At 41.2% G+C, this 11,454-nt stretch overlaps 2 protein-coding genes and 1 long non-coding RNA gene across 3 annotated transcripts in view; 1 reads left to right on the top strand and 2 right to left on the bottom strand.

Annotated features, from left to right (window-relative positions):
- Positions 1 to 2,399: 2,399 nt before the first annotated feature.
- LOC127381807 (uncharacterized) lies at positions 2,400 to 3,571 on the bottom strand. The gene is made up of 2 exons (XR_007888811.1): positions 3,482 to 3,571; positions 2,400 to 2,960 (listed from the first exon to the last, which is right to left on the bottom strand). It is a non-coding gene; the product is annotated as an uncharacterized LOC127381807 (long non-coding RNA).
- IGFBP1 (insulin like growth factor binding protein 1) lies at positions 3,535 to 9,513 on the top strand. The gene is made up of 4 exons (XM_051612584.1): positions 3,535 to 3,907; positions 5,562 to 5,740; positions 7,379 to 7,507; positions 8,612 to 9,513. Exons 1-4 carry the CDS (start codon positions 3,535 to 3,537, stop codon positions 8,741 to 8,743), a joined length of 813 nt encoding a protein of 270 aa, XP_051468544.1. The 3' UTR covers positions 8,744 to 9,513.
- IGFBP3 (insulin like growth factor binding protein 3) overlaps positions 5,592 to 11,454 on the bottom strand; it is a 35,214-nt gene continuing 29,351 nt past the window's right edge. Inside the window, exon 4 of the mRNA XM_051612583.1 lies at positions 5,592 to 5,681. Coding sequence (XP_051468543.1) covers positions 5,679 to 5,681 — 3 coding nt within the window. The 3' untranslated portion in view covers positions 5,592 to 5,678. The remainder of the gene's footprint in view (positions 5,682 to 11,454) is intronic.

The following is an 11,454-nucleotide window of genomic DNA, read 5'->3' as shown; positions in this document are numbered from 1 at the left end:
ATATAATTCTAAAAGTCATGTTTACCCAACTAGAATAGAAAAATAATACCAAATGCTACATTGGTGGCCATGTCACATGTGGCCATTGCCACAAAGTGACAACAATCAATAAATGCTTGAATAGAATTATTCATCAATAAACTAAGCATTGTCAATTCCTTGGATAAAAAATTCCTGATAATCCATAGTTGAAATAAAGCATTTTTGATAATGCATAAGTGACAGAGAAGGTACTAGGTTTTTTTGTATTTTTATCACAGCTGCTTCTCTTCATATGATTGATGCAATACATGTGTGTGTGTGTTTATCATCTAGTAGTTTTGGATATAAGCTTACAATTCAGGATTAGTTTGTTACCTAAAGAATAATAATGAGGCTATTCCACTGGTTGTTTTGGGTTTTTAAACACAGCTGGAGAAACTGTCCCAGTAGGAAGTTATTTGGCAAGTCACCTGAATTTTTGTTGATTAGAGAATAAACTTACATAAATAATAGAGAATAAACTTCCACACAAACTTACATAAAATGTTATATAAGTCACTCCATATAGCTTGAAAGGAAAAAAAAAAACACAACACAACAAAACTACAACAACCAAACACAAACAAACAAACCCACACAAAATTATTTCACATGCAAAATGAGCTAATTGGCTAAGAATTATTGAGAAGCCAAAGGGAACATTATTGTAGAAAAGTAACCCTTGTCTAGGATTAATGTGCTGTCTTGTGACAAGTGGTTCAAATTAGGAGAAAACAGTTGAAACACCTAAAAATTACCATCAGAAGTCTTCAGTAAACACAACTTTACATCATGGATGTTTTAACCTCCTGACTTTCATCTGCATGTGTTCTTTAAAGCAATGTCAAGGGCAGAAATGGAAATTGGTAGATGAATTGCAGTATTAAACCAAACAGAGCCTACATAAACATACACATTGCTTTCACTTCCTTGATGTCCTATGGCCTCTATAAAAGTATTGCCTTGATGACTGATATTGCTCTAAGTTATGATAATCCATTCTAATGTGTGTTTATTACATTTATATAAATGAAATATGAAGGGACTGATTTTTATGGGTCTATCTTTTGTGCAGAAGGGCATCTGCTCACAAAGTCTGCTTTAGCAGAGTTTTAGTTTCCTGTTTGTTTGTTTGTATAAAAGACAGCAAGGGAAAAAAGGCTGGGCCATCATTTAGAGTTGATTTTCAATCATAAAGGAAAAAGAATAAAAACCCCTTTAGAATGTTTTCTGATCTATGGGGTTTTTTTGTTTATATTTTTGTTTCTTACTGGGTAAACTGAAAAATACCTAGCTTCTGAAAGGCTGGAATTGCCTGGGAAGTTCAGATACTACCAGATGCCTCACAGCAAGGAAAAATATGCCAAGGACATGAAAACATGATGGTGCTTTGGAAGAATGAGATTCTTCTAAAACTAATGGAAGTTTTGTAATATAGGCTTGTACATCAAACAAGGGCTCTGATGTTCCATTAAGTGCCTTTCTTTATCTAGTTACTTAAAATTATGGTGATGAGTTAAAAAATCCTTTTAAAAAATGTTTCACATGTATTACTAAAAACTATTTCCACTCAGCTGACATACTTTTTCTTTAAAGACAGAAAAACTGCAGTCAGGACAGTGGCAGTCACTGTGGAGTACAGCCATTTCAGGAGCAAGTAGCTTATGTTAAGCATAGTATAACCAGTAGTAGAATGATCCTCAATTTTATTCATACAAAGCTATCTAACACAGCAGAGTAACATACATAGGTAAGTGAATGAATACATATGCATACACATATAGAAATGCATATGAGCTCCTTGGGTCTTTGTCATTTTACAATTGGGTGTACTTTGAATTTGTTTCTCATTGTTTTTCTTTGACAGAGAGAAAAAGACATATTTCTTTGTATTTTTCATTTCACATTGAATGGTAAGAGAATAATGATTTTCTAAGACAGGTGCACAAGAAAAAATAGAAAGAGGGAAAGAGCATTAAAGCATGAAAAGCCTAATTGTGATGTAAAAATTGTCATACCCTAGATTTTCAGACAAAATTTACTCCTGTCAGACATCTGAAGTCCACAGAATTATTTGAAAATCTGCAAAACTAGTTTTCTTTTAAAAGCTTAAAAATGCTAGTGGGCTTTTAAGGCTGCCGTCTTCTGTGTATCCAGACAGAGATCCCTAAAACAATCTGAATTAAAAAAAAATATTAAAAAACAAATGAAGTAAAGTGGAAATGTGTCAAATTGTAAAAGTCTGTAGCCAGTAAGAATACTTTAATGAATGGAGCTATGAATATAGGGGGTTAAAAATTAACTGTCTTCTGAATAAAACCTTTGGCATCAACAGCAGAAAATAAATAAATAAGACTGAATAACAGAGCATTAAAAAATGTTGTGCAGTTCTGCTTCACTTTATTCATAGAACTGATGTGTTTACAAAGGAGGAGAACTAAATGCAAAAAAAAACCCCAACCAAATAAAAATCATGCTACATTAGATGATTTACAGTGGAATTTGCGGTTTCAAGCTTAGTACAAACTGCAAATACCATGATAAAATCATCTGTTCAGCACAGTGAAGTTTGAATACTTTTGGTTTTGTTGTAGTGACAACTGTTGCATGCAAATGAGACAAAAAAATATTTATTTTTTCTCCAGGTCATATATATGAGGAGGAGGAGAGGGTAACAGGACTGACAGGAAAGCAGCCATTTATTTCTGGTCTGTTCGACCAACACTGGTTTCTCCTATGTGCATATTTTGAGGGCTGATACTCCTCATCCCAGCAGCAGTAGCAAAACTGAGCCCAGGATCCCTCCAGCTTTGGCTGAGCAGCCCCTTCCGGAAGTTGATGCAAGGACTCCTACGTGCATGTGTGCAGTCGTTACAGGATCCTGATGGCTTTATTATCCTTGGGTCCCGTCCTCTTTGGTATGTCAGTGTCCTCCTAACCTGCAGCCACATGATGAAAATTAAACAAGGGTTTGTTGTTGCAGTTGTTGCTGTGGAAATACTAAGTCTGTTGTTTCAATAGGATGTCCCTCCTACCCTTCCTCTCCCCCTCCCCTCGCTCCCCCCCCCCCCCCCCCCTTTTTTTTTTTTTTTTCCTTAAACATTTACATTTTTATCAAACGTCAAGAACCGGAGACAGGAGACATTTACGACAGGCAAAAGGGGAGGGGATAGGCCCAACTCATCCATTCCCCTCTGTCTGTTTCCCCTCTACCTCCCCGCCACATTTTTCCTGGGGAAGAGGGAATAACGGCATTCCTGCATGTCTAGAAGCAAGAAAAAAAAACTAAAGGGAAAAGTGAAAGGGGAGGGGAAGAGTGGTCGCGGACCTGAACCACCAGTGAAATGATGCTTCTCCAGCCCTTCTGTTAAGGTAATAGTTAACTCGAGGTTAAAGATTAATAGCCAGGGAAAGCACTGTATAAATGGCCCGGGCGAGCTGAATGTATGTAAAACGCCACCTGCTCCTCAGCCTGCTGAGCTGCCCTCTCCGTGCTCCTTCCTCATCAGCGTCATGAATAGCCTGCGGCCTCGGCCTCGGCTGCACCTCTGCTGGCTGCTGGCACTGCTGCTGCCGGTGGGCCCCGCCGCCGGGGCGGCCCTGCAGCCGATGCACTGCGCCCCGTGCAGCCCCGAGAAGCTGGCCCTCTGCCCGCCCGTCCCGCCCGGCTGCGCGGAAGCGGCGCGGCAGCCCGGCTGCGGCTGCTGCCAGACCTGCGCCCTCGGGCCGGGCCAGCCCTGCGGCGTCTACACGGCCCGTTGCCGCCAGGGGCTTCGTTGCCGCGTCCCCGCGGGAGAGTCCCGACCTCTCTCCGCCCTCATCCAGGGGCAAGGGACGTGCCTGCCTGCGAGCGACGCCGGAGGGATCCGCACGGCGGAGCGGGCAGGTACCGAACGATCGCGTCCCCGCCCCGCGCCGCCGGGTTCGGGAGGGGGCTGCGCGCCGGGCAGCGCTCCGCGGCCGGGGTGAGGGCTCGACAGGCAGGATGCGCCTGCGGGCAGTGAAGGCGCTGCGGGAAGTGGGCGGCAGGAGCTTGGAAAAATGAGCAAACTTAGGCAGGCGTTTGGAAATTAGGGAACATGGACTGCTTTTCCCAGGAAAACGTGCTCCGACCTGTGCCAGGGGACACGCATCCTGATGCGGAGCCGAGATGTTCGAAGCAAACTGTGACGCCACCGGCAGCAAGCGGGAAACCCCTAAAGCGTAGTAATGGGAGGATGGAGTATACTTAGAGTAAGGTCTGTGGGAAGCTATAGATTTTTTTAGTAGTAAACAGTAACTAGAATAGGACATATGTTTTCTATAGACTTTGTTTATGTCCATCTCCAAAAGTCATGATAGGGAATGAGAATACCTAAACAGGCTTTGTGCCTGGCTGCATTTCAAGAATAAAATGTATCTGAAGTAGTGCAGTCTTCGCCAAACTATCCTTGAGAAGAAAGACATATCAAGCATCTTACATGATGATCAGAATCTTCTTAAGTGCTATTATTTTAACGTTTATTATTATTGTTTCCACTGTAATTACTGCTTTGTTCACGCAGTGGTGATTAAGGTAACTCAGTAGCATCACAAAAGTAATTATTGACTCAAAATAACAGTGGCCATTTGTGACAGTAAGTGGAATTTCACTTGTATTTGGGAGGGCTGAGGAGGGGAGAGAACAGTGACTAAACTGAGTGTTTAAGCTTCCTGCAGTTAAAAAGGTCTAGTATTTTATTTTATTCTTGTTTCTATTCTTTCTTGCTTTTTTCCCATCCTCAATTTTCCACCTCTATTTTTTCATAAACATTGTCAAAAAGAAAAACGAAGCCCATTGGATGGTTGCTTACAGACTTGATCAAACAAGTTATTTAGACATCTTTCCAGCTTTTATCTCATTATTGCAATTGCAAAGAGCTTCTGCTGCTTCTGCCATTGGGAGAGTTCACGTGCTTAGTTAGGCACTGGAGTGCAGGCCATGCCAGGCATATCCAGTTTCTTCCATTCTCTGGATATTTGATTCACTGCTGGCCAAGGTGAGCTACTGTTGGCTCCTGTAAATTGCTACCACTTCTTACATGTGAGGCAAGCCACAGAACAAAGTACAGGATGCCATGAGATCAGGTCTGAATCAGTGCCGCTCCTGAATAAAAACTGAAACACATCATGCTGACAAAAATCTAAATTCATTACATATTTAACTCCAGTCTTTCCTCATGTAACAAAGTATCTATAACCCACTGAATTCAATATTATTTTTTTTTTAATTTCTAACAGACTGGCTACAGCTTCCTCTTTGGTATTAGAGTGATTTTGAAGGATCATAAAATAACAAACTTGCTAGAGAAAAGCTGATGCATCCTTATATGAATTTATGAGAAAAGTTTAATTTTCTGTGCTGCACATGTAACTTACTAATTCTGCAAGAGTTACTGCAATTGATCTCTTTTAGATATTACTTGTTGTTGTTGATTCTTCTTTTTCTTTATTTTTTAAACTTAGAGACATAAATGCAAAAGTTCACCAAAGATACTCACCTTAATATCATTCCTTTCTAGACTCTATCGAACCTGAAGATACGCCTTTGGAAAGCACTGAAATGACACAGGATCTGCTGCTGAACTATCAGTTGATGTTTCTCATAGGCCAGGACAAATCCATCCCCTGGAATGCCATTACTGCATATGAAAACATGAAAGCAAAGAGAATATCTGAACTCAAGAAATGGAAAGAGCAGGTGGGTTTTCTTTGCAAATCTTTCAGAGACCATTTCAGTAGATGCAATTGATTCACAATATAAAGTGAAAATGTACAAGAAATTCTAGCAGCAACACTGGGATGTCCATATTTTGCGTACCTAGCAAGCAGACTTTTGGAATGCCTTCAGCAGATGTTTGAGGAACAGACAAAATGGCAGGAGCAATAAAGAGAGGGGTGCATCAGGTATGTCCTATATAAATTTCATGCAGATGCTGAATCTTTCTCTGCATTTCCTGTCATATGGGCCCTTGTTTTCCAGGATGCCATATTAAAATCCTGGACTCCTTAGTGTAGTAGATGTGTGTCAAAAGACAGAAAGCTCAGCAAATGCAGTAAGCTTTTGCCTTCGACACTGCAAAAAAGTGGGTAATGGGGGTGTGGGGACTTGGCAATCAGGTCCGTGTTCCACTTGAGGGCACCAGAGAAGCATAGTTAGACGAGTCCCAAGGAGCCAGCATGCACGCAGCACGGAGCTGAATTGGAGTTGGGCACCACAGAAGCCCAGTTTCATGATGGTCACAAAATGAAACAAAAATCAAAAACCTACTAAGCACCACCCCACTCTAGGAAGCCTCATTCCACATCCAGGACAAGACTCTGATTTAGTTTGAACTATTATATGTAAATGCTGTTAGGTCCAGTTCAGACATATAAGCTCCTTTTCTCATCCTGGGTCACAGATAAACCCGTTGACTTGAATAGGATTGCTTTTGTGAGGGGCTGACAGAAGGAGGTCTTGCAAAAGCAGAGTGTATGATTATTTTCACTCTAAAGTAAATATATATTTGTTCGGTCGCTTCTCCCATTTGACTCATTTGAACATGTTAGGTACCATTAATATACAGCAATTGTGACTTTGAAAAAGAAAGTGATCAAATTGTGAAACCAGTGAATATTCCAAGCAGTTCTTCATCCCCAGTTCCAGGCATTTTGAGTTCGGGTCTTAGAGCCACAGGGATGCTCTCTATTCTACATTGGCAACAGCTCTGTCCTATACAAAAGATAACAAACATTCAGATGTTTGTTCTTGCACCTTCTATATGTATGCACATATTCTCCATATATCAACAGAGCACAGTGTCATGGCAACCCAGAAAACATGGCTAGTCTCATGTACTCCAGCCTCCTAATGTGCACCAACAGGCTGCCCAGGGAGGTGGTAGAGTCACCATCCCTGGAATTATTTAAAAGAAATATAGATACAGTGCTTAGCAACATGATTTAAGCACTGAAGGAGGGGGATTTGGGTTATGGTTGGACTTGATGACCTTCAAGGTTGCTTCCAACCAGGATGATTCTATGAGGAGAGATTGTATCCTCTGAGCAGTAATGTGTTTATTCAGTAGAGGTTAAATTTCCTTATGTGGCAATTTAAGGACTTAAAGTGCCATATTTCTGAGGACACAAAATACCTGAAAGAATAAAAACAAAGGCCTAAATGGTTTTCTGGCTGTGCTTCTGAAGCAACTAAAGACTATATCCAGTGCAGTCTGGTGCAGATTTTGTGACTGATAGGTATTTTCAGCTTTTTGCTAGCTTTATACTGATCACTTTTTGTTTAGCTGGTTTCCTTGTGGTTTTGGTATTGGCAACATTTGCATGGCATTTCCTGCAGGGACCTTGTCAGAAGGAACTTTACAGAGCCCTGTATAAATTGGCAAAGGCACAGCAGAGGCGTGGAGGGGAGATTTACAAATTCTACTTGCCCAACTGCAACAAGAATGGATTTTACCAAAGCAAACAGGTATGTGCCTTTTCCCTTGTCAGCTCACAGCTGTGCTGTGACCGGCCTGACACAGCCAACCCTTTCATAGCCCACTGCTCCCAAACGCATGAGTTTGCAGCTGCTGAAAAAGCAGATTGAGAAAACAGGGATACTTCATACTGGCAGCAGATGGTTTGTCCTTCTCTTAAAAGTGAGCTGCATGCTGTGGCCTGACAGCAGTGGAGGAAGAAGCCTTTCTGATTCACAGAACAGGTGTATGCAAGGCCTTCTCCAGTATCTTTTAACTTTGTCTGCTCCCAGGCCAAATCAGGCTCCATGTACCTGATTTGTTAGCATATTCACAGTTGACATAAAATCATAATTTCCAACATACTGCCTGCAAAGCCCATTGGATATATAATAGCCACTACTGGAGAAAGAAGGCTCTCTCCTTCCAGGCAGTGAAAAACTCACACTGGAAAAACTCTCTTGAGCAAAATTATCTTCCTGAAAGTAGAACAAAAATACTGAGTTGTGCTGCCTATGGATTATCTTATATGCTCATTTCCTTTCTAGCCTCAAAAAAACCTATTGCAAGTTATAGTGAGAGTCATCTGCAAACCTAACCAAAGCTCTAAACCTCAAGTCCCATCCTTGTAAACATAGGTCATGCCCTCAAATTTAGTAGGTCTGCATAAATCTGTGTCAGTGAGACTCCTTGTTTTTGGGCATGGCACCACTGTGTGACTCACAAACATTGTAACCTGGGATCTAATGCGGCACAGAAGTCAGTTTAACCCCCTACCCAAGAAAAAACCCACCCTACTTGCCTCCTTGCATGAAGAACTAGACCATCCAGTCATTGCTCTCACTCTACCAGCTCATACATTCTGCCTTCCTTCAGTTTCTCATGTTGGAAGATACTACATTTTAAATCTGATATTGCTGTTGCAGTAGCTGAGCTTGGCTCCCTTACCTAGTGTGTTGGTCAGAGAGGAGACAGCTGCATTCAAAATGTCTGTGCATGGCAGATCTCCACCTTTTGATACTAGTTCTGTCCAACAGCTCTGCTTGCACTATCTCACAGGTAATATTCTGTTTACAGTTACTTATTGTGGGGGTTTTTTGCTAATAATATTCTAGTGTGAAACTTCACTGGATGGAGAGTCTGCTGGATGCTGGTGTGTCTATCCAAATAACGGAAGAAAAATTCCTGGATCTCCAGAAATTAAAGGAGACCCTGAGTGCCAAGAGTATCTCAACTCACAAGAATAAAACTAAACACATTTCATTCACACCAAGTTTTTTTCCGGGGACTGATCTAGTCAGGAGACATTTCTGTCAGCAGCCGTTTCAGTAAGGGCGTTTTGAGCACCTGATTTTCAGCATATGAGCAACCCTGTAAAGTAGCTTTTTGACTGCACTGAGATTACTCAGATGCTCGAGACATGAGCAACTGCACAATCGAGGCCTACAAACTTGTATATTTTGTTTGTATAATATGTATAGCTTTTGAATTATTTATTTCACAGTATGTGTATTTTTGTCTGTGCTATTACTAATTTATATCCTCAAATACTTCATAACTTTATATGTAAATACTTAATGTTATTGCTCTTAAATGTATGCATCTTATGTTGAAGGAATGTTGTTACTTAAAACTTCAAATGGCATAACTCAGTTGGGAAAAATGGCTTGTAAAGTTTCATTTTTGTACTATGTGTTTATGAATGCAAAACGGATTTTTTAAAAAAATAGTGTTCAGTAGAGAACACACTTAGAAACTTATTTAAAATCTGTTTTGTTTATATATCATTTTGCTTTTGCACCTCTCTTTCAATGTCAAGCTGTTTCTTAAAAAAGAAGATCTAAACCTTGATTATGTTCTGAAGCTCCTGATGGGACAGTATTTATTTCTATTTTCCAAACATATGCACCAGATAAATGGCAAAACACAACAGGATATTCTGTGCTATCTTTGACAGCTGTAAGTTAGCATTGTCATGTTGTTTAAGATGAGCTATTAAATAATGCCTTCTGCACTGGCCCAGTCTCTTTCTTTCTGCATGTTCCTGTTCAGCAGTCTGATCTTGGCAGGGCAGCACAGGTGGAAGAGTAGAGGGAACCACACCTCTTGCAAATCTGCTAAAGAAACTCCTAGCTCCATTTTCCTGTAATGAGTTTCCTTCTTTTGCTCTCCCTTGCCCCTGTTCCCCTTCTCCCATCCTCTCCAATCCCAGTTGTGTTCTGCAAGCCTTTGCCTTGGGCAAAACAGCAGCCTCCAAGGGAAGTTACTGAAAGGTTTTCTGGGTAGGAAACCTGGATGCCTTTCTCTGCTCAAAAGCCCAAGGCAGCAGTATTAGTGCATTTAAAAGGTAACATCAAAACTAGAAAGAGCCATTTGCTGTGCAAAAAAGTCAGAGGTTATAAAAGGGAGAGTGGGGTAAAGCCTGGCCTTAATCTTTTTGCTGAAAGCAGTGAAGAGGGTCTCCTTCACTTGAGATCACAGAATCACAAAATTACTTTGGTTGGAAAAGATCTTCCAGATCATTGAGTCCAACCGTTACCCTAACACTGAAAAGTCCTTATTTAAACCATATATGTAAGTACCATGTCTATATGACTCAAATACCTCCAGGGATGGTGGCTCCACCACATCCCTGGGCAACTCATTCCAATGCCTGACAACCCTTTTGGTGAAATTCTTCCTAACATCCTATCTAAACCTCCCCTGGCACAACTTGAGGCCATTACCTCTGTCCTATCACTTGTAACTTAATTGAACAGACCGATCCCCACCTCTTTACAACCTCCTTTCAGGTAGTTGTAGAGAGCAATAAGGTCTCCCCTCAGCCTCCTTTTCTCTAGTCTAAATAACCCCAGCTCCCTCAACTGCTCCTCATAATTCCAAGCCCTTCATCAGCTTTGTTGCCCTTCTTTGGATGCGTTCTAGTAGCTCAATATCCTTTCTGTAATGAGGGGCCCAAAACTGCACACAGTACTCAAGGTGCAGCCTCACCAGTGCTGAGTACAGATGCGGGCCCCCTCTCTCCCCTGTATGTTCCTTTGACTTAGTCATTGCAGAGGAAAAGAGGGAAAGCAAGTGACTGCCCTGCTGACTTCAAGCTGGTTTTGTGCGTGGAGAAACTGGTGTGGGAGTCAGCAAGTTCCTGAAGTGGAAACAGGCTTCACCAACCTGCCTGAGAAAACAGCCTGAGAGTAGCAATATTTTCTAAGAGCCTGGCAGGAGGGAAACAGCATAAAATACTCCTGCCATTTGTTGGCACAAGCTTTAAATGGGAGCAGGAAGAGGCTTATAGAAACTGCAAAACCAAAGCGTGGAGATCTCTGCTCTCCACATCAGGGTTCTGTGGCATGGCACATTGTGCTTGCTGAATGTCTTGCCTGTGTTTACAGGTCAGTGTCAGCTGACTCGACTATGGCCTAAAAAATGGCTGCAGATTTAAGAATATGTATATACTACTGAGCTTCTTTGTAAAGTGTTTTGAGATGTTCCCAAGGAAAGCACTGCAAAAGCAATTGATGGTATTGATACTACAAATAATTAAATGTCTACCCTCCCTGAAATGAGCTACAGAGACCTGGCTGAAACTGTTACAACACTGCATTATACTATGTCAAAATGCTTGGCACTAATTTTATTAAAATAATGAAGAAGCCGCAAATTTGAGCAGAACCTTAGAGTCCTTTCATTGAGTTCAGCCAGCACTGAACAACGGTCTTGCAGCATGGCCAAGGAAAAATAGTGAAGAAATGAGGGAAAATCATATAGCTACGGCACATGCTTGAGAGCACTCTAACTGCTCTCACACCATCATCCTTGTGTAAATTTTGACCTCTAAAGAGCAGGATGTTATTCTTTTTGTTGGATCATTATATATATTAGGGGAAATGCTCATCACATTAATTATTATTAATAGCACAGTCTATTTGCAGTATAGCAATCCAATGGACAGCTACTTCCA

The sequence above is a fragment of the Apus apus genome, chromosome 2 (assembly GCF_020740795.1).
Source record: "Apus apus isolate bApuApu2 chromosome 2, bApuApu2.pri.cur, whole genome shotgun sequence".
NCBI lineage: Eukaryota > Metazoa > Chordata > Aves > Apodiformes > Apodidae > Apus > Apus apus.
The sequence above is the reverse complement of the archived record's forward strand: the minus strand, read 5'-3'. Positions and strand labels throughout refer to the sequence as shown.